A 27,413-nucleotide genomic window follows, 5' to 3' on the forward strand; every position below is an offset into this window, starting at 1 on the left:
CTCAGGCTATGAACTGGTTCATGCTTGACTTTGGGAACTCAGGTTTCAGCACAGGGTTATGTTATGGCAGAGGCAAACCAGGTAGATTTCCAAGATTTCTCCAGAGCTTGGTCATGGCATAATTTCCTACTCTGATCTTCTACTAAAATTAGAGCACTCTAAGTCTTCAAGGGCACAATGAAAAGCTTGAACAACCTCACCTGGAGTGTTGCAGTGTCCAGCTCTGAAGGCCTCAACACAGGAAGGACATGGAACTGTTAGAGCAGGTCCAGAGGGGGACCACAAAAATGATCAGGGGTTTGGAGCACCTCTGCTACAACAACAGGCTGAGGGAGCTGAGGTTGTTCAGCCTGCAGAAGAGAAGGCTCCAGGCAGACCTAACAGCAGCCTGACAGTGCCTGAAGGGGGCTACAAGAAGGCTGTAGAGGGACTGTTTGCAAAGGCCTGCAGGGACAGGACAAGGGGCAATGGTTTGAAATGAGAGCAGAGCAGATTTAGATTGGATGTGAGGAACAAGTTCTGCACCATGAGGGTGCTGGAACACTGCAACAGGTTGCCCAGGGAGGTGGTTGAGGCCCCGTGCCTGGAGATCTTCAAGGTGAGGTTGGAGAAGGCTCTGAGCAAGCTGCTGTAGTGGAGGATGTCCCTGCTGAGTGCAGGGGGGTTGGACTGGATGAGCTTTAGAGGTCCCTTCCAACCCAAACCATTCTATGATTCTATGATAACTTGAACATGCCTAATAAAATGTGGCCTGTCTGAATCTGAAGGTAGAAAGAACGAGTCTGTCAGACACAGCCTCACTAGCAGGAGTGAATCCTTCATTCCAGCACCCATAGCTGTGTGGACACAGGTCCACACAGTCTCAGCAGCCTCTGAGAGGAGGATTTTGTACATCTGCCTCACAGTTAAATCCTGGTTTCTCTGGGACAGAGTCCAGCTTATTTGAAGGCAGAGGGTAATGGGTCTAGAGGAGCAATGACTGGTCCTAGTCACTGAAAGATTGTTTTTTCATGAGCAGCTGTTCCATGCTGGCACCTCAGCCATTTTGGAGACAGAGCATCAAGATGAGGACATTAAACTGTGGCACCATCACAGAGGCCCTGTTTGAGCATACTCTTAAGCGCTGCCAGGACTGTGGTCATCCTGCTCTCACCTGGAAGCCTCGACCTTCTCCTGGATATCTCCTTTATTCTCTGGTCTAAGCCATGCTTATTGTTGACCTAAAGAGCCTGAATGAGTGAAACCACTCAGCAGGAAAATTGGACTTAAGAAGGAGTATGCAGACACCAAAACATACCTCTACCCAGCAGTGACATCTGTGATCTAATGGAAGGACCAGGCCATTGTCTATTCCAGCAGAGTATTCACTGGAATATCCATTAGGAATTTTGCTTTGCTTCTGTTATAGAGCTCTAGTTTTGTTCTCTCTTTCATTGCCCTGTGGAGTCCAATTCCTATTTCCATCATAGGGGAAAAAGACCTTTCTAACACTGATACAGATCCCTGAGACTTGAATATCTATCAAATCAGAGAACTTTCATAAGCAGAAGGTTTTAATTTGTTGTGTGTTCTGCAGAGGGAAAAATATTAATCATTTCAGTGGAAAAGAAAAAAAAAAAAAAAGAAGCATGAGCTGTCAGAATTATCTGGACTTTGGCAACTCTCCTCTCCTAAAAATAGAGAGAAGTTGTCTTTATTCATTGCTTTTTAATGCTCCACACAGAGTGACACTGATGCAGAGGTCACTGGCTGAAAAATAAGTGTTTCACAAGCAATTTGGAATGACACAGCGGAAAAAGGCAGCTTAACTACTTACAGCCCTCCTAAACAGGGCCTGGAGAAAGGCAAACAAAAACCTTTGCTCCTTTGCATTTGTGAGGGGGCTCTTTACAAGCCGAGATTAAAATCTGCGTCCATAAAATGAGAACAAGAAAGAAGTGCCAGAATCACAAAGTCTCCTTCACTCTCTTTCCTACATTCCATGTTTTCAGGAGGACAAGGGACCTCATAGATGTAAGTAAATGACCACTTTGCCTATGTCATCTCATAGAGATGCTGCTTTGTCAGCTGCTACCCTTCAGAGAAGCAGAGACAGAATCATAGAATCAATCACCCAGGTCGGAAGGGACCTCCAAAGGTCATCCAGTCCAAGCCCCTTGCAGTCAGCAGGGACATCCTCAACTAGATCAGGTCTCCCAGAGCACTGTCGAAGCTCATCATGAATATCTCCAGGGATAGGGCCTCAACCACCTCTCTGGGCAACCTGATGCAGTGTTCCAGCACCCTTATTGTAAAGAACTTGTTCCTAACAGAACTTTTTCCTGTATCTGCAAGGAGGAGTGGTGGTAGCAGCCAGGGTTAGGGTTGGAGTTGGCTTAGGGTTAGGGCTAGGGGATAGGGTTAGGGTTAAGATTAAGGTTTAGGTTTAGTGTTAAGTTGTGTGCTTCTGCCTTGTTGCTGCTGTGGAATAAATGAGCTGTGGGGTCACAACCACACTGCAGAAACTAAGACAACAGGCATGGAATGACAATGACTGTCAAGGAAATTTCAAGGGGCATTTCCACACAGCTTGAGGGGCTCAGCACTGGTAGGATCCCAACTGGTAGTGATCACAGAGCTTGATCTGAAACAAGTGTCTTTGGCATGGTCTCAGCTGAAGTCAAAGGGCACTGTGCAAAGCTAAACATTCCCAATGCTGTTTTCATATTTTACTGTGCTTGGAAGGGAATGCCTGCAACATGTTGTCTGATGAAGAAAATTTGTTTTATGAGAGAAAATCATCATCAAAAGTTAAGGGAAGATGGCACTAAAAGGCACACTGGCTTCTGTAAGCTGGTCTGTTCTCCTGCACCCTCTGCCATGGTGCTGTGACAGACCTGAAACACTGTTGGATAAATGGCAGAAACTTGCCATGATGCTAAGCCTTCAACCAACTAGAAGAAGAAGGAAGATCAACGAAGTCCCACCTCCAGTCTCAGCAAGATATATTAATGTGTTAACCTCAGCAGTCTTTGATTCTCTGATACTTTTAAAGGACATCTCGCTGCCCTGTGAGAGATGCAGCCCCAAGGAATGAGCAGAGAGAAACATGTAGCATGCTCAGCACCGCACACCACACTTGGCTGGAGCCTGCTGAGCAACCCCAAAGGGAGGTTGCCAAGGCATGGGATCTCTTCTTGGCCAACAAGAGCCACTGAAGGCCTGCATTAACTGGCACACACTTCACTTGTGAGAAAGCCAGAAATGAGACAACAGACAGCAGAGTCACCTGCCCGCTGCAACCCCACCAGGATACAGGCAGGGAAGTGTTGACTTGATGGCCACAGACTGATGTGCTGACAGCTTTAAACATCCCTTTGTGCAGTCTCTCACCTTAGTTACACTGAATGGACAGGAACTGGGAAACAATTAGAATCCTGAGTACAAGTGCTAATGGAAATGTCATAAAAGAGAGTGAGAAACAGCATAGCTGGAAACTCTGCTAAAAATATCTTTGTGAACCTTCCTGGGGTTTATTTCCTCCAGCATATCAGGTGCCAAAAAGGCCCAAGGTCAGATTTCTGTTTATTTTCTAGGATTTCACAGAGCACTACACTCCCAAACCTCAGCAGGAAAGGTCCAGAAGAAAATTTCCTTTAAATGGCCACTACTTCAGGCTTGAAGGCTACAGAATTGTCCAGCTCAGCCAGCTTGACTCAAGAATTTCAGCTAAATACAACAAACCATCACCATTTTCTTACAATCCCACCATTCTCAGCTGCTTGGATCCTTCTCTGTTTTTCAGCCACTGTGGCAGGATAACACCTAAGGCTAACTGATGTGGGTGCATTGACTGATGAGCAGCTCCCCATGAGCCAGCAGTGCCCTCATGCAGCCCAGAAGGCAGCTGTGTGCTGGGCTGCATCCAGAGGAGTGTGGGCAGCAGGGCAAGAGAGGGGATTCTGCCCCTTGACTCTGCTCTGCTGAGACCCCACCTCCAATCCTGCCTCCACTTCTGGTGTCCCCAGCAGAAGGAGTTGGAGTGAGTCCAGAGGAGGCCACAAAGATGATCCAAGGGCACCTCTGCTGTGAGGCCAGGCTGAGGGAGCTGAGGTTGTTCAGCCTGGAGAAGACTCGGGGTGGAGGGACCTTAGAGCTGCCTGCCAGTACCTGAAGGGATCCTACAGGAAGGCTGCAGAGGGACTTCTCAAGAGGGTGTCTAGACACAGGACAAGGGGGAATGGTGTGAAGCTGAGGCAGAACAGGGTTAGAATGGAGCTGAGGAAGAAGTTCTTCAGTAGGAGGGTGGTGAGACTCTGGAATAGGCTGCCCAGGGAGGCTGTGGCTGCCTCCTCCCTGGGGGTGTTGAAGGCCAGGCTGGATGAGGTCTTGAGCAGCTGAGTCTTGTTGAGAGGTGTCCCTGCCCATGGTGGGGAGGTTGAAGGAGATGAGCTCTGAGGTCCCTTCCAACCTGTGATTCTATGATTTCAATGCTCCCCTTTTGCCTGAATGAGTTCTTTTCACAATACAATGTCATCATTCACCTCATTGTTATCCATGGTTCTGTGATTACTACAAGTAGAATCTTAAATAAATCCCAAAAATGGAAATTAGTGCACTATCACTCCAGGAAATGCCTAATTACTGGGGTTAATGGCTTTATTCTCCCATTCCACTGGGCACAATGCTGTGAATTAATTAAATGCCTCAAAGGATTTCAGAAAAGCATAGCTATAAATCACACAGATTAAATGGGCCACCAAATTAAGATATTGGCTTGTCAATACATTTAAGATTCTTGGCTTGCCATTACATTTCTGCCTGATTATCCACCTGAAAACATAATTAGCTGACAGAAACATTTCAGAAACATTTCATGCATTTGCTGGCCCTTGCTCGGGCTCCCACGCTCAGCAGTCCTCTCCTACCAGAGCAGATGCAGCTTCTCATTGACTTAAACTATTTGTCTTCCACAAATCTCCTGGCCCAGCTTCATCATTTAATCATCACTAGATTACAATTTGTGGTATTGCTGGCACACTGCCTGTTGTTCTCAAGAAGAGATGAATGCTGAATAACCCTTGCCTCTCAGAAAGAAACTTGAGGGGTTTCTTCCTGCTGTTGGAGTGAGCATCCTTAGCAGACTAGAGCTGTCAAATACTCCCATTTTAATAAGATTGTCCTCCAGTTTTAACAAGATTTGTTTGGGTTACCAAAGTTCTGAGGACATTTTGTCTGATTATCACACTTGTTTCCTTCTTTAAAGGTTTCTAAAGTACCTTGTTTATATTAGCTACATGCCGTTCTGAAGATCATTACTGAGACCAAACTAACAAGGCATGAAGAGGTCTTTTGTACACTTCTCTGTGCTGGCAAAGGCTTGACTAAAAGAATAACCACAAGAACAGGCCAACAGCTGTGTTTGGATCAAGGTGAGACAGCTTGAAGATGTAGCTTCAGTGGCACTGATGCCAGGATGACTCTCTGAGGTTAATAAGGGTGAGTCTAAACAGGCAGAGAGCAGAAACAAATAGTGCATCGTTTATCTGAGCAATTAACTAATTAATCAGCAATATTTGAACAGTGAATTCACTGCTCTGGATCCACCCACACTGTTAAAAGAGCCTGGTTAAAGCATCCTGGGTCACAAAACGCAGTCTGCTGGGGGATGTGCCACCAGAAGAAAGCAAGGTTCATGAGTTGAGTAAGTTACTCATCATAAACCCTTTGCTCAGCTGCAATCAGCCACTGAGTCCCTCAACAGCTGCTGAGAAGTGAGGGTGGAGACCTCACAGCCTCCCAATGCCTCAGCTCTGCACAGGCAGAGGAACCAGCTGGAAGTGAGGCACCATCACCTAGACCATCAGAGGCTCCAACCACTCAGTGGGGACCAGCTTTGAAGGGCTGCCCAGAAGCCAAAAGAAACAAATTTCTTTCCCATTAAACAGATTGGTGGATTTCTTTTGTTCTGATGAAAATGGAACTAGGTTAAGAGAAAAAGACAAGTAACACCATAAATAAAATAAAATAAACTACCACTCAAAATACAAGCCTGAGCTGAGGCTCTACTCCCTGCTTCAGGCTCAGAATAGAGCAAAAGGGCCCTAAAAGCCCCAGATTTACTGGTGGAGAGGAGTGAAAGCAGCTCAGAATAGAGCAAAAGGGTCCTAAAAGCCCCAGATTTACTGGTGGAGAGGAGTGAAAGCAGCTCATAATAGAGCAAAAGGGCCCTAAAAGGCCCAATTTTACTGGTGAGGGGAGTGAAAGCAGCTCAGAATAGAGCAAAAGGGTCCTAAAAGCCCCAGATTTACTGGTGGAGAGGAGTGAAAGCAGCTCAGAATAGAGCAAAGGGAGCCCAAGAGCCCCAGATTCACTGGTGCTGCCCCTCAGCATTTCCTCAGGAGGTGAAGGAGGAATGCTCTTTGACACCAGCAGGATTACTCACTGCATCACCCACTGTGTTTGTGCTTGCATTTCCCCATATTATTTCCTTTCTTTTTAACTTCCTCTTTCCCATAGGAAGACATTCTATTTCTGTGCTAGTGCTGTGCCATGATTGTGCTATTTTTACAGCTCTGTTTTGGTGTTTTGAGTTGTTGTGAATTGAGGAGGAGGTGGCTGACTGACAGCAAGGTTTTCCTCTGTTCTTTTCTGACAGATCCTCACCAGTGCCTTGGACTACTCAAGCAGACATTCAGATGAGAGATGGAAGGGAAAGCTGGTGACAGTAAATGCAGAGGGTGGAGAAGGTTGGCAAAACAAATAATTCATGAAAAAATGCAAACCCTCTACCACAGAGTGAGCTGGCATCACAATGTGACATTCTACACACAGGACGTTTAGTGGAGCCAACAAGAACAAGCACAGCAGCTCCAAGGCATCTCACAAAGGAGTTGACTGCAGCAGCTCAGCAGTGCACACTGAGAAGGACCAAGACCCATCACCTAAACTGACACAAAGATGCTACACAGAAAGTATCCCAATGCCCTAGGTGGGCTTCTACTCTTCCTTCTTCCCCATGTGACTCAAAGGAGATCTGAAAGAATCTCTCCCTTCCGCCTCTCTATCTTTTCAATCTCAGCAATGTCAGGAATGCCATATCCTGTTTTCCTTGGGTTTGCTGGGGGGCCTTCTGGGTGCTTCAGGCCATGTTTAAAGAGCTTCATTGTCCAGAAGAACCTCATTAGTCATGGACAGTGAAAGCCTATTAATAATGACAGCAACAATATGCAAACAAAGAGTCAGGACAGTGTCTTAAAGCCCTTTCTTTTCTCCAATGCTAAGGAGAACTTCCAACTTCAGTCTTGTGATAACCTCACTCTATTACTGAGGGCCAGCTTCTCTGTTTGCAGAACTGCAGTTTCTAGTGTAAACACCCTTCCCAGGACCCCTCTTCTGCTCCTCTTTCAAGGCTTTTACAATCCATCACAAAATGGTAAAAGAGATCCCATTTCTGTCCCTTTAAAAATCAGTTTTCACTTTTAAAGCCAAGACTAGCCTTGAAATAGGCCAGGCAAACTGAAGTGATGCCACAGGAAGTTTGGGAAGTGAAGACCATCAGCATTCTCCTGTGGATGAACCTCCCACAGCAACAGAACACCACATTTCACTGCACAACCTGGCTGAGGCTGCTGAACTGTGATGAAATGAAGCAGAACAGATTTGCTTCCAGAGGATAGTCAAACCAAGCAGATTTAAACCAGCTCCAACATTCAGACTCTTACAATGATACAAACAGGCCTCTTCCACACCTCCCCAGAGAAACTCTGATGTTACAAACTCAGTAAATCTGAAGGCATGTCAGGTAAACCAATAAAGCAGAATTAAAGGCAACCTAAAAAGGAAAAGTCCATGCAGCAGAATGAAAACATGAAAGAGAAGGAAAGGCCCCAATGAAGTCTCTGCCGTTGAGCAATGTCTTTGCATTCTCTGCCTTTCTGTAAGGGGATCAAAGCCACCAAGGGTTTATATATTGCTCAGCATCCCTTTGGACAGCAAAACACAACTCAGCAATACAACCAAGGCAATCCCTCCTGCAACGTGGTTCCAATTAAGAAAGAATGCCAGGATGAAGGAGACCTTACAAGTTCAATAAGCTGAGAGCATTCACTTTTGGGGAGTGAGGGAAAGAGTTAAACTTTTTATTGAAAAGCTTCACATGTTTTATGTTAATGTAACCAGTTAAGCCCTTTCTTGCCTTTCTGATCATGTCTTTTGACAGGAGAGGGGGTATTTGTTTTGTCTGATTTTAACTCTCAGGAGAGCAAGCTAGAACTACCCAAACATGTCTCTTCCTTCTTCTGACCTCTGCCTTCCAAAAGGAGAAGTCCAAGGATGATGCTTTTTCCAGAGAATGGAAGGACACAAATTCCCTTTCTAATGGGAAAATCTTACCTGGGTAATCATTCTTGTCTACATCTGAGTCTCCTCTCAGAGTGAAGCCAAATCCTGAAGGCATGGACTGTGAGGCCCAAGCTCCACTGAGAACCTGGGAAGGGTTAGACTTTAACCCCTTACTGTACCCATTGTAAATGAGCACTTTCCCTCTTCTGTCTTCTCCTGCAAATGGTGCACCAACAGCAATGTCTGCAGGACAACAAAGGATAAAGAAAGAATGGGCACCATTAAAATACAGCAAAAATTAAGTCACTGCAGGGGAAATAAAAAGACATAAATGGCTTTTTCTACATCCATGCAAGAAAGAACCCCAAGGTTCTGTACTGCTGTATGGATTCTAGTTTTAAGGCAAATATAGCAAATGCTTGTAGTGTCTTTTCTGTGTCAATCTCCTATGCCAAAAGCAAATAAAGTCATGCCATGAAAGGGTAATTGCCTTATACTGAGCAGCCAGTCCACACTACATTCCTCTGCCACATTTTGCAGGGCATTTCATAAGCATGAAAATTCCAATGACCCAGTAAATGCCTGCTTCTAATTCCATTCTTTTAAACAAATTTCCCTTGATTTCATTTATTACCTATTAATAAGGATCAGCTGGTAGATAAAATTAATTTTCTTTTTCCGGATAAAACATTTAACAGAGACATAAAAGAAAAAAAATCAACACAGCCTTCACCCTGCTTCAGTCATCCAGTGTTTTGGCATGGGATTTAATGTTTACATCTGTACCAAACCAACACCTTATTGAGAAAAAAATGGGAATATTTCTGAGGCAGAAACTTAACAGGAGGCTTTGGGCACTGGGCAGTTAGGCACAGCAGAACTCATAATGCTCTTCTCAGGTCCTACACATGGGATGTAGATAATGGTGTCTAGACTGAGCTGCAACAGCCACTCCTGCTGAGCTAGCCACCAGAAAACACTAGAGGAGGATGTGTACCTAGAGTTCCCATCTTCAGGTTCTCATCTAGGAAGTGGTGCTGGGCTCCTTTGTTAAACTTGACTTCAGCACCTGGGATTTGTTCCTTCTCTCCAAAGGCAGGAGTGCACCCAAGCTCTGGCACCTTCAGTTAGAAAGCAGAAGACTTTGGCTCTAGATTCTTCTCAGCCTCTTCTACATGTTGAGGGAGAAAAGCAAGAATGTGTCCTCCTTTCCTACCAGAATGCTAGAGAGCAGGGACAGCAACTGTCCCTCTCCAGAGAAGCTGAAGGTATCTGCTATTGCTCACAGGTGGAGAACAAGAAGTCTCCACCGTGTGGTCCTCCGTGGGGACCAGGATTCCAGGGCAAGCCAGTGGGGATATTCTCAGCTGGCACAATCCAGTGGCTTCTTCCCACAGGATGCTATTCTGGTTTTGTGCACCCTGAACCTCAAAACAACCCTGTGGCTCCTGACATGATTCATCCCTTGCATGGGAGCCACACATTTGTGACACTGTCCTGAAGTACAGTGGCTAGAGCAGCATGAAAAGCAGCCCTTAGATTAAGGAGGGGCTAAGTCCATTCATTTTTCCTTAGCAGGCCAACAACCTCTGAGGCTCCAGTGCAAGATACATTCCTCAGGAGAAACTACTTGGGGCTTGAGAGGCAGAGGTGCCTGCTCTGCAGATCTCTAACATCCTGGAACTAAGAAGTAAGGAAACGCACAGAGGGAAAGCCAAGGTGCTACTGACCACAGCTAGGAGGCTAACTCCAGGTGCTTAAGGCCTCCAGACTATCTCATATAATTAAGCAAACTAGTTTACCTGGGCTGTTTGCTTGGGCTCAGGCTCCAGTTAGCTTACATGAAAGCTGGGCTGTGTGAATGTGCTACAGGCATCTGAAGAAGGTCCCATCCTGTGTCTGCTTCTCTCAGTACCTAAGTATCAGTGGAAACCTGATTCCAAGCCACTCCCTCTGTCCTTGTGCAGCTCTTTCACTGTGGGCAGAGAGCTCCCCTGACTGAGCCTAATTCACTTCTCAAGCCCATCCAAGCATTGGAGGAGAGATGGAGAGCTCTGTCTTGAAACCAACCCAATGCTTTAGCTATTCTAATGTAATTACAGTCATATAACAACAGGTAGCACTTTTATGCAAATGAGCACACTAATACTAATTAAAAAACAGGTCTGTAGTCACCATGACCAGCCCCCTATAGGTAAACTTGGCATGGCTTGGCCCTTGGCATCAGTTTCATTAGCATTAATGTCAATTCTTGTCACTTTTCGAGGCAGTTAAGATGCGACAAAGCTGTTCTCAGCCACTGCACAGACATTTAACAATCACTGCTTGGCCATCTTTGACTTCAGATGTAGAGATGACAAGCTGAGCTGTAACTCACCATTATATCCATCTCGATTGAGGTCTCCAAGGTGTGTGATTGCACTGCCAAACCTCCCAAACACTTCGGTGCCCGTCAGGAGCTGTGCGTCTCGGAAGAGGAAGGAATCCTCCTGCAGGTACAGGTAAACCTGCCCAACTTCTTTAGGCTTGCTCTCAAATTCACGTTCCATAAAGAGAGGGGCACCAACTAAGATATCATCTAAGCTGCAACAGGCAAACAAAGACCAGTGTCACTGGGAGACTGAGTGCAAGCAACAAAGTTCATGTATTAGGGAAAGGGGAAGCTGATTGTTAGCACAGCCACAGGCCAGCTGAGGTAAGAAGGCACTTCAGGAGTTCTCCTCCAAAGACTTGGTCAAAGCACGGTCAGAAGGCTGCCCAGGGCTATGCCCACTCCATTTTAACTATCTCCATGGATGGAGACTCCACAAGCTCTCTGAGCAACTACTTCTAGTATTTTATGACCTTCCAGGTTTAGGTGGAATTTGTTGCACTTCAATTTATGCCAACAACTGGCACTAAAAGCTGTATTCCAGAATTCAAGAATTCAACTAAGAGGGGATCTGTGCTACTATAACACATTCTGTAGATCTGTGCTGCTAACTGTGCTAGTATGAAATGTAACTTTTAAAAATTACATATCCATATGGAGACAAAGGGTAGAACAGCAACCAGCAGAGGATGTATCATCACCCCTCCCTCCGTATGGAGACAAAGCCAAAGCTTTATCTCTGAAGCCCCTTCTGTTGATATCAGGTACAGGAGTAGTTGCAGTGCTCACATCATTTGCTGCATCAAGTATTAAAGAGCAAGGACATCATGAAATCATGAAAAGATGAGGCTTAGAGAGAAAAGTGCTCCTGGCTATGTTGATACTCCAAGAAGAATCAGTAGAGGAGGACAATCCGAAGGTATTTTGCACATTGTTGTTCTAAATGGGGGTGGTCCATAACATGTTACACCTTTTATTTAGGAGGAAAAAAACACTCTTTATTAGACAGTAAACAATAAAATCAAGCAGGACTGCTCTGGTAAGACCTCACCTGGAGTACTCTGTCCGGCTCTGGAGCCCTCAACACAGGAAGGACATGGACATGATGGAACAGGTCCAGAGGAGGGCCACAAAAATGGTCAGGGGGCTGGAGCACCTCTGATACCAGGATAGGCTGAGGGAGCTGAGGTTGTTCAGCCTGCAGAAGAGAAGGCTCCAGGGACACCTAACAGCAGCCTGCCAGTACCTGAAGGGGCTACAAGAAGGCTGCAGAGGGACTGTTTGCAAAGGCCTGCAGGGACAGGACGAGGGGAATGGTTTGAAATGAGAGCAGAGCAGATTTAGATCAGATGTGAGGAAGAAGTTCTGCACCATGAGGGTGCTGGAACACTGCAACAGGTTGCCCAGGGAGGTGGTTGAGGCCTCATGCCTGGAGGTGAGGCTGGAGAAGGCTCTGAGCAATCTGCTGTAGTGGAGGATGTCCCTGCTGAGTGCAGGGGGGTTGGACTGGATGACCTTTGGAGGTCCCTTCCAACCCAACCATTCTGTGATTCTGTAAGCAGGAATATTCTTAACAGACTATTCTGAGCTATGCAGTGTGAGATTGATTTCTGAGGGTTGCTCAAGGCCACACAAACTAACAGGGTCATTCCCATCATACCCAGTGGGCACTGAGTGTCCATATTCTGTTACTGCAGGAAACTAGTACTTCCTGATCCAGGATTTCTAATCTGGAAAACATCCTCTTGCTCTGATGGGAAACTGTTCAAAGTGTGTAAAACTCAGAGAGAACTTTGTAGTCTCACTTCATCATATTCCCAACAGTGATCTTCTCACAAAGGCTTTCTCCATGAGTAAACCAATTAGTGAAACTGCACTACGTTGGTTTTCCCAATCCCAATCCCTAACCCTGACCCTAACTCCTAACCTCTAACCCTAATTTAGGAGCAGCTCAGCTGCCACTTTACCACAGCTATACATCATGGTTCTAAGCTACAGAGCAAAGAATTTAGTAGAGACTATCTCACCTAGAAGCCTTTTAATCAGGTTGTAGAGCTTACACTCTACAAATCATGACAAAGTACTTCCAGAAATGTTATTTTCCATTAGGTTTTATAGTGTGTTTCCATAAAGGAAACCACAACTCAGAATGTCAGGTCACTCTGGTGCAGTTGGTCAGTGTTTTATAGGTCAACTTCTACCCCATGGCATCAATAACTAAAAAAGGAAGGAAGCAGCGGCCGACTTGACATGAGAGGTGAGATTTTCCTTTCACACTAAACATCAAAAGTCCTCCTCCACTAATGGAAGATGTTCATGGCTGGGACAGAACGTCAGCTGGAGCAGTTGCCATGGAACACTAGCAACAACAAAAAGAGATGATGAATGCTGCTTTTTTTACAAGTTATTGGACACAGGACATGCAGTACAAGCACCCCCTAGGAGCACTACCATCAGCCATAATTCCATTACATCACAGCCCAGCTATTCCCGGTAAGACTGGGACCCCACACTCTTACGTGCTGCATAAGCTGTGGAGTAAAAGATGAACTTGGCTCCAGGGAGTACTTTACAAATGAAGGATTGTAAGACTAAGGGAAGGCTTTTACAGTAGTGGTAAGGAACCAAAAGACTCAGAGCCAGAAAGCTCCCAGTACACTGGTATAAAATAAGTAGCTATGTGGATACCTTTACAACTCCAGTCCTTAGGAGCACAATCCAGGGTGCCTCAAATGATGTCAGGAGAGTGGCAGACTATTCATTACCCACAGCCGCCTAAAATTCCCCCAGCAGAAACCTAACCCAGAATACAGGATTCACCAGGGGAGGCAGAAAGCAAGCAGCCAGCAGCTGGCGTCTTGTGCAGGGAGCACAGCATCACAGCTGCAAGTGCACAGTGCTGGGTTCTTTTTCTGGGAAGGTTTCTTTGTTAGAATGAATTACAGTGACTGGATAAAACAAGTGAACAGTCCAAGAGCAGGGACGAGAACCCAGCAGTAACGATGGCTCATCTCCTGATGTGCTGAGGGAAAGGGGAGAGGAAGGCAGACATCTAAACTACACTGACCAATTTCTCAGGTGGTTATAGGCAGCAGTGTGGCCTGGAACACCCACAGCACTTCCTGTGCCTTCCCTCCAGCTCCTGGCATGTCCCACCTACACCAAAGCCTTCCCTTCCTAATCATTCTTATTCCACCTTTTCTGTCACTGCTGAGTTCTGTGGGTCAAGAGGAGCTGCCTCAGCAAGACCTCTGCAGGAGCAAGCCCTCCCTCAGGCAGTTCTGAGGCTCTGGGCTGGTTTGGTTTTACTGCACTGTCACAGCAGTGAAGTAGAGCCAGAAAGGAAGGGTTCCTCTGCTGCCTTGCTCTCCCTCATCCTCACTCACTCACTTCTGGTTGCTCTCCATATGGGTAATAAGCAGCTGCTGCTCACCCTGCTTTATGGCCAGTGGTACCTTCCAGTTCCTGAAGTTTAAAAGTAATGAGACATCAAGCAGGCAAGGAGGAGGACTCATGGGGTTTTTAGTACCTGTGGAACTAGAATTAGGCATTTTTGTTGATGAAGTAGGATATTCCACCTGGCTTTTCAAATGCAGCAGTTTGCACTTACAAAACTGGAGCTCTGATTCCTTTTAAAAGGCCCTAAGAGCAAAGCAAAATCTAAAGCCCCTGGACAGCAATATCAAACCATAAAGCTGCAATCCAGTTTGCAGTGGCTTTTTGATCTGGTTCATTAGATTTCTTTCACTGCTGCACTAGGATGCTGCAGTTACCACCAATTACACATTTCTTTCTGTTCCAGCCAGAGATATAATCAGCCAGCATCGCTTCCCTCCCGATAAAAGCACAGGCTGACCACCTGCTGAGACTGTAGCAGTTTCTTTGCATCCTGCCAGATAATAAAAAGCTGGAGTATGGGAAATGTCAAGAGGTCAAAGTATAATTATGGGAAGCTTTGATACAGGCCAAATAAGAGAGCAGTGAACAGTTTATTCCACTAGTTTTATTGGACTGTTTCAGCCTAAATCCAAACTGTTCCCTTTTCCCCTCTTTTCTAGGAGTGCAGCCTACAACCTGATGGCAAAGTTTGGTTTGCTAGGTTTCACTGTGCATTTCTCATCATTAGCAGTGGGCAACAAAACAGCAGCTCAAGCAATACCTTCAGCTTCCCTCTCCCGCCTACAGCTGTGAGGTGCTGCAGCCAGAACTACACGACTTACCCCAGCACACCTGCAGGACTGCTGCAGCAGGAAGGCTACTAATGGTTTTCCTAGGATGAGCCTAATTTTTGAGCCATGTCCTCAGCCTTATTACAGCCAAGCACCATTCCTACTAATCTTTTCTGCATATACCTTATCAGGGTTCTTGTACTGATAAGGCCATTGCTACCTCCTTTCATAGAATCATAGAATGGTTTGGGCAGAAGGAACCTCCAAAATACATCCAGTCCAACCCCCCTGCACTCAGCAGGGACATCCTCCACTACAGCAGATTGCTCAGAGCCTTCTCCAGCCTCACCTTCAATATCTCCAGGCATGGGGCCTCAACCACCTCCCTGGGCAACCTGTTGCAGTGTTCCAGCACCCTCATGGTGCAGAACCTGTTCCTCACATCCAATCTAAACCTGCTCTGCTCTCATTTCAAACCATTCCCCTTGTCCTGTCCCTGCAGGCCTTTGCAAACAGTCCCTCTGCAGCCTTCTTGTAGCCCCTTCAGGTACTGGCAGGCTGCTCTCAGGAGTTCCTGGAGCCTTCTCTTCTGCAGGCTGAACACCCCCAGCTCCCTCAGCCTGTCCTGGTATTAGAGGTGCTCCAGCCCCCTGATCGTTTTCATGGCCTACTCTGGACCCTCTCCATCAGGTCCATGTCCTTCCTGTGTTGAGGGCTCCGGAACTGGACACAGCACTGCAAATGAGGACTCAGCAGAGCAGAGGGACAGAATCCCCTCTCTCCATCTGCTGGCCATGCTGCTTTTTATGCAGCCCAGGATGCTGCACTGAGCTGCATAAGAAACCCAAGTGAATCTGAAGTGGTTGTTTCCCTTCTGCTTTTTTTCCCCCCCTTTCTCTGTTTTACTCTTCCTTCCAGATAAATATTTCCACTGACTCCACGTGCAGACCAGCAAAGCCAGACTGCAGAGCTAATCAGACATGTTTATCACGTAGAGCCTCTTGTGTTTTGTTTTCTGTGGGATGTTTGGATCTCAGAGAGAGGCATTAGATTTCTTTTAAGATACAGCCTGGGAGACCACACAGGCCTCAGCAGCAGTTTGACTGGATTATTGACATAAACTGTGGGCTTAGAGGCACACAGAACACCTGAGACCTGCCAAGGAACCCCATGATTCACAGGAAATAACCTGCACAGAAGAGAGCTTGCTTCAGTGGGAAGTTCAATAGCAAGTTCCCTGACAGTCTGTTGTACTGCAGTTACTGGTTCTCCACCCTTTCACATCAGCAATGGATCAATGGCAGGACTAAATTAATCTTGACTGCATCATAAAACCAGGAATTCTAAAAAGCTGTGGTAATAGCACAAAATCTGCCCTCAGAAACTTGGGAAGATTTGAGCACTATGAAGCCACCAGGGAGACTGTTGAAGCTTCTCTATTTTGTTGTTGTTTTGCTTTTGTTTTGGAACTGCAATAATATTTTACCACCTTTTCTTGTACCTCTCACTCTTTAAAGGGTCACCAGCCACTGACCAGAAGCAGTGATTTAGCCCAGGAAAATTATTTAATGCACTGTGTTTAAGCACCTAATAAGAAATAATTACAAGAAGAGAACATGAAGTAGATACATCTGATACAGTCTGCAATGGGCACAGCTCTAAATATAATCCTGATTCACCTTTGTGCAAGCTTCCAAGGCTTTCAGCTCAGGGATCTTTATCTGCTTGCTAGAAAATCTAGAATCCCAGAATAGCTCAGGTTGGAAGGGACCTCAGAGCTTACCTCCTCCAACCTCCCCACCATGGGCAGGGACACCTCTCAACTAGACTCAGCTGCTCAAGGCCTCATCCAGCCTGGCCTTGAACACCCCCAGGGTGGTCTATTAATATTCACTTACTAAAATCCTGACCTTCTCAAATGCTTCTCCAGACTTGACGTGAGCCCAGAGTTGGCAAAGGGCTTTGTTCAGCAGGGCCTGGAGTCCTCGTCCTAGGCACCACCCTAGGAGCTGAGTCTCACTCTTCCCCAGGCAAGCACAAAGCCTGTCCTGACAGCCATGGGCCACACACACCTTCTTGGTCCTCTGGAGGATGAAAAGGGATGGCAAACCAGCAGGTGCTGATGGTATTGGGAAGTTTTACCATGGAGAAGTGAAGCTATGAGAGAAGACTGACCTACTTCTGAGAACAGCAGAGGAAACTTTTGACTTTCACCTATCTCCTCCTAGCAGTAGCTAGCACTGCTTATTTGCTGTGCTTCTGCCTGCAGCTGTTTCCTAAGCCTTTAGATGCTCCTGCTCTACCACACTGCTTTGAATTAATGTTCAGGAAGATCAACTGACCCAAACCAGGACTGCAAATATCTGTGCCACTGTGACTGCACAAAGATGAACCTACATGAATGACAACAACCAAACAGCAGAGAAGCCACGAGAGAAGCATTTTGAGGTGTGAAGCACCTGAAAACTCTGTGCTTGGTAATCAGGCATTGCTTCTAGGAGTGTTCAGGGGAGCTGAATGGATTTGGTAACCTACCCATCATTGTTGACATCAGCTACTGCAACTGTGTATCCAAAGTAAGACGCCATCTGGAAGCAAAAAACAGCAGACAAGCTTTCAGATCAGATTGCAGTTTCAAATAGCTTTCTTTCTGCTAATCTTTCTTTCCATGGTCATTAATTCTAAAAATAAAACAATTTCACATATTCTTGAAGCTATGTTAATGAAGTAACACTCTCTAGAGACAGAATATTTCATCACACAGTTGCCTGACATTACCTGTTCACCAGTGAAGTTCTGGATAAAGGTCAAGTCTGAAGAATTAATAATTGAGACCTGACAACAGAAAAAGATGGAAAGTTTCAAGTACACGTGGAGATGCTACAGAAAAACATCACTGCAAGCGAGTCTGATGTACTGAAACATGGTCCAAGGGTCAATTAAAAAAACCCAAACCAGTTGTTTTCTGTCTGTCTCACCAGAGTTTCCCTGTGTGATCTTGAACAAACCACTATGACTTTATGAGACTCAGGTCTCCCAAGAATAAAAGGGAGAAAACATTCTTTCCCTTCTCACTGGACATTGCAGCAGCAGCAAATCCCACTCTATCAGGTCATCAGGGACTGCATGAAAACACAACCTTAAACCAGAAACAGCACAGACAGATACAGACATATCCACACCTTGCTTCTGAAAACTGCTGTGAGGCATTTTCAGAGACACAAGGAGTTTGGGGTCCACCAAAGGCAGAGAACGTGCCTGTGGCTGGGATATCTGTCTGCCAGCCAGCTTAGTTCTGAAACCTTTCCCTACAAGGTAAAAGCTGCATCCACACCTGGATGTTGTTGGCTCCCTTTGCTTCTAACTGCACCTCATGACTCGCTGCATATGCCGTTTTGTCTGTACACTGAGGGCACTGGAAATAAACACTGGGGAGGGATAATCTGAACTGTGACTTCTCTCCGCTGTGGACACAGCACTGCACATAAAATATGCTAAGCTTAGGCAGGCAGAGTGGTCCTGGTCATGTTCAAAGCACGCTGATGATTGCCTGTTGCTAACAGGCTTCAGAAGGGACTAAGCACTTAATATTCAAAGCTCAAATCAGCAAGGTAAGCCTGAGGGTGAAGTCAGGGACAGTTTTCTCTGATGATGAAGTTTAGGACCAAAGAGACAGAAAATATAATACAGCCTTTGACCTCCCACAGAGTCTAACAGCTTCTCCAAAAAAAAAGGATAGAATGTGGGTCCAGTACATACATAGCCAAAGTTCTGTGCTCCCCTCGGGACTCCAGCAACCAACTCTGCAGGAAGAAATGATCCACAATGAACTGCTTCTCCTGTCCCAATGGTGCATGCAACCTCCACCCCATGCCCCTGAAACCCTTCCAGACACCCAGCCCTTAGCATTTTGATTTATCTGTACAACAAACACCTGCAAATCACTTTCAAGACAATTAACACATACTATTTTAACAGTCATTTGGTGCACATTAGATCTGAACTGCTGCATACACTCCCCCAGGGATCTCTTTCTGCCTAGCACTGCTTAGCACAGCACAGTAATAAAGCTCTCAGGACAACCCAGCTTGTTACCTGCCAGCTGTGCATTGATGGGACCACAATCAGTTGTGGCATCACACAGAGAGCACAGAAGCTAAACACAACTGTCCTTACAAACACTCATTTTCTTTCTGCCTGCACAACAGTTTATCTCATCTGACATCTCATTTGATGCCATGATATTAAGTAGCATTCACTTTTCCTAATCCCAGGGACTAGTTGAACACCTCATCTTGCTGTGGAATTTATTCCCCTAGCCCATGTTTTAATGAAAGGAATTAAATTCCTCTTTCTCCTGCTGTTAAATGTAAAGCTCAGGGAAGGGGAACCAGCCCAGGGAATTTGTCCTCACTGCATTATGTCTGTGCAGGAGAATTTAAGATACGAAAAGAGTCAGGTAATGCACTGCCCCAGGCACCTCATCCTTATAGGCAGAAGAGCTGCAGCTTGGGAAACTCTCCCAGGGCCAAGAGCCAGGGCTCTGTCCAGAAACAGCTGAATGTTATCTCCTGAAGCTTTCTGTGGGCAGCCAGAAATCTGCTTTCAGCACAGAGAGATCCTTCCAAGCCATGCTGCATCTGCCCAGCCAGATGCTGAGGTCCAGCAGGCTCTGAGCAGGTGAATACTTTGAGTATGGTCTGGAAGGCTGCACAGAACCACACTGTTGGCTCCACTCATCACCACTGGGCACCAAACCTGCTAAATGAAGTGAGCCTGGAGGGCTCCACCTACCCTGCTCTCTTGGCTCTGACTGTTGAGCAGATGCATAGGCACAATGCCATAAGAGATTCAGACTCTGTGTTAACTTCTGCTCTGTTGTGCTAGACCTTCTGAGGAACTATCTGCCTCTGAGGCAGCTTGAGTCTCACCAGCGTTTCAAGCGTACAAAAGCTGTAGTCCTGCACAGAGCCCCAGAAGGAGGAATTTCATAGGTGCAAATGGTTGCCATTCAGATCTACAGCTTCTTACCTTGTTCAGAATCCCCAGTAAATTCCCCAGCAGCCACTGAGTATCCTGTTTAAACACAAATTACAGGCAAAACACTTGTTAAACCACATCCCTCAAAAAAACATGCAAACCCAAGCAGACTTGACTGTTCCTCTGACCATCAGAATGCATATTTTCTAACAGCAGTATCCTAAAGCTGTTGTGGGGGAAAAGGAAAATTGTTTATCACATTATTATGACTAAATTAACTGTAGGTCTGGATGCATACTAAATTCCTCCCTTTTATCCAAAAATCAGCTTCTAAATAATTTGTTCTTAACAATTTCTCTGGCAAACCAGCAGGCACTTAGGTCTTCATCACTACTCTGGAGTCTGTCAGTGTCCAGTGTTAGCTCTATCTGGAAGCCACATTTCCAGAGATGCAGGTAAGCCACTCCTGGAGGTTTAGCAAACCTGGGAGATCACAGAATCACAGAATGTTAGGGGTTGGAATCGACTTCGAAAGATCATTGAGTCCAACTCCCCCTGCCAGAGCAGGATCACCTATAACAGATCACACAGGAACCCATCCAGGCAGGTCTTGAATATCTCCAGAGAAGGAGACTCCACAACCCCCCTGGGCAGCCTGTTCCACTGTTCTGTCCCACTCACAGTGAGAAAAATCTTCCTCATATTTACATGGAACTTCCTATGCCTCAACTTCCACCACTACCCCTTGTCCTGTAATTTGGCATCACAGCACTCATCCTTTACATATTTGTAAACATTGATGAGGTCACCCCTCAGTCTCCTCCAAGCTAAAGAGCCCCAGCTCTCTCAGTCTCTCCTCAGCAGGAAGATGTTCCACTCCCTTAATCATTTTGTGGCTCTGCACTGGACTCTTTCAAGCAGTTCCCTGAGGCGTTTCTTGAACCCAGGGGCCCAGAGCTGGACACAATATTCCAGATGTGGCCTCACTAGGGCAGAGTAGAGGGGGAGGAGAACCTCTCTAGACCTACTTGGCCACAGGAGCACATTGCTGGCTTGTGTTCAACCTTCCACCCACTATGACCCCTGGGGTCCTTTTCCCCTTCACTGTTCTCCAGCAGGTCAGTCCCCAATCTATACTGTCTCACGGGGTTGTTCTTTCCCAGGTACAAGACTTTCCACTTGCCCTTGTTGAATTTCATTCCATTTCTCCCTGCCCAACTCTCCAGCCTGTATACGTCTTGCTGAATGGCAGCACAACCCTCTGGTGTGGCTGACAGTGTGCTCTTTGCTACTGACAAGAGGCAAGACATCTGGATTGTATTAGGGACTAATTAACCAAATTCATGGGCAGAGATGAGAGGATGCATCTCTGCTTTCAAATTCACTGCATCTTTCCTTCTTTGTAACCATGTGAAGAAAAACACTTTTACCTGCAGGGGCCATGTGAATATCATTCAAACTCTTAGGCATCCCTAATAATTAAAGGCACCTAAAAAGTCTTCATTCTGTTTGTTGCATAACATCTTCTATTTTTGTTATTGCTTAATTTAGTTGCATCTTTTAAATAGCAGTGAGAATGAACTGGGCATTTAGGCAGTGATGTACAAAATGCTGTAAAACTGAATCTTCTTTTACCTACTAAAAATTGAAGCAGTCTTTACTTACTTTAAACTCAACCAATCATCTCAGAATGGAAAAAAATATATAAAGGGGGAAAAATTGCATTTCTGCTTAATTATTTAAGATCAAATAATAGGAAACATTCAAGCCTCAACCTTCAAGCCTTGTTGCTATGCATAATGTTAATAATGTTCATAATCCCACTGAGGTAACCAGCAAACTACTGGTTTGTGGTTGTGCTTTAGGCAAAACAAGTTTAAAATCTCTCACAATTAGGGCATTAATGAGGCAAACCATGTCTAAATCCTCTCACAATTAGGGCACTACTAATTCAAAGCTTGTTTCCACATTTCTACAAGACCCATGCTTTTTTTAATTTGGTATTTATTGCCAGATGGCACAGAGCTCAGCTTACCCATGTAATTGTCATCATATGAAGGTGGTGCCACCCCTGTCTGCTTCTCTCGTGCCAGCTTCCTCAGAATGTCCTTGAAGGAGTAGTTGGCAATGATGTCTGCAACGCTGGCAGTGATGACCTGACCTGCATTCAAACAGCTCCATCAGTGAAAGGGGCATGGAGAGAGACGAGCTCTGCAAAACAGGGCTAGCAGAAGATCAGGTCATGCAGTACAGATGCAAAGTGTACACCATCTTCTTTCAATCTTTCTCCTTTATTACCCTGAAAGTCCCAAGAGAGCACAGAAATCTGTGAAACAGATTTCAAAGCAGAATGGAAACATCTCCAGAGGCATTCCAAGGTGCTGACTCCAACCAGAGTCAAGCATTTTTAGGTTCAGCCACCTTTCAGTGCAGACGTTGTAAAGCAATTCCTCAATGGAGAATTCAAAGCTCTGAAGTCCTTACCATCACACCAAATAGAGCCTCCTCCTTTAACATCAGTGCAAACCCAGACACCAGTGAAGCTGACAATGGGCAAGGTGGTGGGCAGAGCCTGAGAATCGACTATGGCACACATGGCAGAATAGGTTAAAGCAAAAATGTCCTTTTAACCCTTTGCCAAAACCACTTCAGCTTTCATCTACAATAAGAAACTACATCTTGGAAGCTACAGTGACACCACAAATGAACCAAAACCACATGCAGACAGCAATAAAAGAATCAGAAACAGTGACAAACACTTTGAAAAGATTACATCTGCTGTACAAATTGTCTTTGAAACTGCAGCATTTCTAGGAAAGATGTCAGTTTATGAACTGACAAGTGTGCTGTATGCCAACATACAAACAGCTATTTCTGTTTCACAGAATCCCAGGATGGCTCAGGTTGGAAGGGACCTCAGAGCTCATCTCCTCCAACCTCCCCACCATGGGCAGGGACACCTCTCAACTAGACTCAACTGCTCAAGGCCTCATCCAGCCTGGCCTCAAACACCCCCAGGGAGGAGGCAGCCACAGCCTCCCTGGGCAGCCCATTCCAGAGTCTCACCACCCTCCTACTGAAGAACTTCTTCCTCAGATCCAGTCTAGCCCCGCTCTGCCTCAGCTTCAAACCATTCCCCCTTGTCCTGTCTCTAGACACCCTCAGGAAAAGTCCCTCTGCAGCCTTCCTGTAGGATCCCTTCAGCTATTGGAAGGCAGCTCTAAGATCCCCCCAAGTCTTGTCTTCTCCCAATCTCCCTCAGCCTGTCCTCACAGCAGAGGTGCTTCAGCCCTTTGGTCATCTTTGTGGCCTCCTCTGGACTCACTCCAGCAGCTCTGTATCCTCCTTCTGCTGGGGACACCAGAACAGGAGGCAGGATTGGAGGTGGGGTCTCAGCAGAGCAGAGCCAAGGGGCAGAATCCCCTCTCTTGCCCTGCTGCCCACACTCCTCTGGATGCAGCCCAGCACACAGCTGCCTTCTGGGCTGCATGAGGGCACTGCTGGCTCATGGGGAGCTGCTCAGCAACCAACACCTCCAAGTCTCTTTCTGCAGAGCTGCTCTCAAACCCCTCTGCACCCAGCCTGAATTTCTGCCTGGGACTGGCCTGACTAATTTGTTCCACTTCCTATGCAAGCTACCTCCTGAATTTTCTTGACTCATTTTTATTCTCTGTTGATGGTTAAGCATTTCTTCTGATGGACATTAATTGAAACTAAGACCAGGGGCTGGTTATTTTAAACTGAGAAAACAATGGAAATCTTGAACAACATTTTCCACAGGACTTCCCACTTCACTTCCAAGGTCAGGTTATTCATCCAGATGAACCTACCTTGCCAGTAAAAACTACCAGGCCCTCCTATTATCAGGTCTCCATTCTACAAAAAGCAGAATTGAACACAATTACACAGCACAAGAACACAACAACATTAAAGTATGGAGAAGAAAAAAAATTAAAATGACCAAAAGAACAGCAGAATCATGACAAAGGGGGAGAGGCCTGGTCAAGGAAAGGATCTAACTGCATGGATGCCCAGGAAAATTCAGTTAAATCAAGGTAAGATCAGTCTCTGCATGAATGAAGGACACCATGTTTTTAGCACAAAATTCTAAAAATTGCTATTATTTGTAGCAGCACAAAAGAGGCTCTTCACATTCAATGAACAGGAGAAATATCCTTCTGTACACCCTACAGTGAGGTCTTTACTCCCCAGCTAGTAATAATGTGAATAACATTATCCAGAACACTGAAAACAATAGCAGTGATCAATGTTATGAGCTGCAATAGAATCACAGAATGGATTGGGCTGGAAAGGACCTCCAAAATACATCCAGTCCAATCCCCCTGCACTCAGCAGGGACATCCTCCACTACAGCAGCTTGCTCAGAGCCTTCTCCAGCCTCATCTTGAAGATCTCCAGGCATGGGGCCTCAACCACCTCCCTGGGAAACCTGTTGCAGTGTTCCAGCACCCTCATGGTGCAGAACCTGTTCCTCACATCCAATCTAAATCTGCCCTGCTCTCATTTCAAACCATTGCCCCTTGTCCTGTCCCTGCAGGCCTTTGCAAACAGTCCCTCTGCAGCCTTCTTGTAGCCCCTTCAGGTACTGGCAGGCTGCTGTTAGGTCTGCCTGGAGCCTTCTCTTCTCCAGGCTGAACAACCTCAGCTCCCTCAGCCTGTCCTGGTATCAGAGGTGCTTCAGCCCCTGACCATTTTGTGGCCCTCCTCTGGACCTGCTCTATCAGGTCCATGTCCTTCCTGTGTTGAGGGCTCCAGAGCTGGACACAGCACTGCAGTACAGTTCAACAACAGTTACAAAGGTTATGATTTGGTCAGAATATTGCTTCTGGACCCCATTTGCATGTAAGAACAAATCTTTTCCTTAACCACTTTTAGGTCCACCAGAGACCAGCCTTACTTACTGCCTAGTCTGCCTCCAAAATCATCCTGACACATGCTATTGGCTCTTCAGTGCCAGTCCATTGCTTCCTGAACATCAGCACTGTAAGTGGAACAGACTGAGATAGAAGCACATAGCATTTTGCCCAATTATTCACTAAGTTAGACTGAACAGAGTCAGACTGGAGTGCTGCAAAGAGTTTAAAAATGCTGACTGCAAGATTTCTCTTATTAGCAAACCCAGAAAGTTTGAAGCTTGTAAAGGGGGGGAAGAACTTACATTAACTGCACCAAACTTTCCACAAGCAACAGCACAGGGGATAAACTCTTGATCACTGAGGGAGTGCTTGAATATTAGGGGCAATACAGAATTATACATGGTCAAAGCATTACATAAGCAGAATCTCACCTTATAAAAATCTAAGCTGAAACCTGCTTGACAAAAGCCTTGTCCTTCAGGATCTGCATTGCCTGCAATGATGAAGGAAGAAGAATTTTATTCACAGAATCAGAGAATGGCCTGAGTTGGAAGGGACCTGCCATGGGCAGGGACACCTCCCATTAGACCAGGCTGCTCAAGGCCTCGTTCAGCCTGGTCCAAAACACCTCCAGGGACTCTTTCCACAGTGCATGGGGAGACAGTTTACACACCCCTGAGCTGTGAGGCTGTAACTGCAGAACTACCAAAGGCTGTGTAAAGATGTGTTCCTCTTCTTCAGAGGCAGAGCAAATCAAGGCCTCCCGCAGGACCCTGAAGATGCAGCCTGCAGCCCCCTGTGAGGATTTCGAAAAACAGGACCAGCTACTTGGGACCTTCCCCTGTCACGGCCAAAGAAGGACTCTTGCAACAAGCATCAGGGACTCAGTTTGAATTTGGCTGGAGGTACAAAGTAAACAAGAAGAAACCCCAGAACAGTCACCAGAGTCTGCTCTGCCACAAACACAGAAGGGTTTACCAAGGCATTCCCAAAAGATGTTGAGGCAGGATGAGTCAACATGGGTCAGCACTCAGTCAACACCCTGCTTGTCTCTGCTGTGGCAAGAGAAAGGGGCACATGGCCCTCACAAGGGCCAGCCCTTTCCCTGACACACACTTGCTCCGTGAGGAATGAAGCGCAGCATCATCTTGGGTGCCCCTCTGCACATGCACCAACAGCCTTCTTGCTTCTGTCCACCTTTATTTCCAGCCTCCACATCCCAACATGCTTGTACAAAGTCTGCTTCCATGCATTTTAGGGCTTTCCTGGGAGCACTGGGAGTCTGAAGGATTGGGGAAATGAGAGCAGGAATGGCTACTTGAACTCTCTTTTCAAATGGCATAAGCTTTTGGCAAAGCCCCAGTGAGACATCAGAAGTACATGAAGCAGACCTTATGGTCTAAATTTCTCACATATCCAGCTTCTCTCTGGGCTGTCCATCCAGGGACCGGGACTAGGCTTTAGAAGGAAGACATGGCAGCACAACTCAGCTCAGAGCCCTGCTACAGGGTGAGGAAAGGAAAGCCCCAGAGCAGCAGTGGACACACACACAAACATCTCACTTGGCTGTAGTGTGCATATATTCTGGTAGACCAGAAGAGCATTACTGGGCTAGGTTATCACACATGAGTCAGGTGCCAGGAACACCCAGCTATGTGATTTGATTCTGTCTCTAGATCTTCACCCCAAAGAAACCTTTCCACCATGTCACATTAGTGTCCACTTTCCCTGTAATGTGTCTGGCAAACTAGTGCCTGAGACCCCAAAGGCAGGAGCACACTTGGCAGCACAGGAACAGTTAAAAGGTGTGGTTGAAATCAGCCCTTGTGCACATGGCACCAATGCCAGCTGCAGCAGCAGAAGGGTCTCTGTTGTCACAAGGAATTAGACTCAGACTTCTGCTCTTGGCTAGCCTGTACAACCTGAGCAGCCACCCATCCCAGCTAAACCGAGCAGCATCACAGCTTTGCTGGGAGGGCTACCCTGGGAGGCAGAGGCAAGCCCATGCTGTGTGTTGTCTTACAGCATGGCTTTCAAGAAAGTAACTGCAAGAAGAGTTCTCTGACCTGGGAGTACAGAAACTGCCCCACTCCCTGCCCAGCCCAAAGCTCAGCATAGTCACTGGATACTTTATGTTGCTTTTAATGATCTGAGCTGTCAGGTAAGGAGAGCATTAACAATCACCCTCAAAACCTAGGCAGAGGATACTAACCAGGGTGAGCGTGGATTTAACCTAATGTGTGGCACTTGAAAGAGACTGCACTTGGTTCTAAACACATGGCAATGTTTTAACCTGTTCCCCAGGAGGTAAGGCCCAGAGCTTGCTGCCACAGCCTCAGAACTGCACAGAGCAGGCTGTGGAGCAGCAGTGCCAATGGGCATGACCTTCCTCCATGCTGGAAGCCCTTCAGAAATGAGCTGTTGGGGGTGATACAGGCACAAACAGTGAGACAGGCTTGTGTGTTTCTGGGCAGGGTCTGCTCTTCAGATGGTGCATCTGTGATGAGAGATTTATACCCCACATGAGCATGAGTAATTGGTTTAAAATGTTGTCTGCTTCTTATCTAGATCTGTCTTCTGCTTTTTCAAGCCATTTAAACTGCACCAATTGTATCTCATGGCTGTAACTGTATGAGCTTAGTTTACTTAATTCCTTCTCTTTCAATTACACAATGAAGTATCCAATTGGAGGTA

General features: G+C 46.2%; 1 protein-coding gene across 1 annotated transcript in view; it reads right to left on the reverse strand.

Annotated features, from left to right (window-relative positions):
• The window catches only part of ITGA8 (integrin subunit alpha 8), an 88,657-nt gene that overhangs the window by 45,883 nt on the left and 15,361 nt on the right, over positions 1 to 27,413 (reverse strand). Inside the window, exons 6-14 of the mRNA XM_054385146.1 lie at positions 25,151 to 25,212; positions 23,673 to 23,718; positions 21,878 to 22,003; positions 19,894 to 19,938; positions 18,622 to 18,665; positions 17,641 to 17,697; positions 17,398 to 17,450; positions 10,700 to 10,905; positions 8,374 to 8,565 (exon numbers count right to left, since the gene is read on the reverse strand). Coding sequence (XP_054241121.1) covers positions 8,374 to 8,565; positions 10,700 to 10,905; positions 17,398 to 17,450; positions 17,641 to 17,697; positions 18,622 to 18,665; positions 19,894 to 19,938; positions 21,878 to 22,003; positions 23,673 to 23,718; positions 25,151 to 25,212 — 831 coding nt within the window. The remainder of the gene's footprint in view (positions 1 to 8,373; positions 8,566 to 10,699; positions 10,906 to 17,397; positions 17,451 to 17,640; positions 17,698 to 18,621; positions 18,666 to 19,893; positions 19,939 to 21,877; positions 22,004 to 23,672; positions 23,719 to 25,150; positions 25,213 to 27,413) is intronic.

The sequence above is a fragment of the Indicator indicator genome, chromosome 11 (assembly GCF_027791375.1).
Source record: "Indicator indicator isolate 239-I01 chromosome 11, UM_Iind_1.1, whole genome shotgun sequence".
Lineage (NCBI taxonomy): Eukaryota > Metazoa > Chordata > Aves > Piciformes > Indicatoridae > Indicator > Indicator indicator.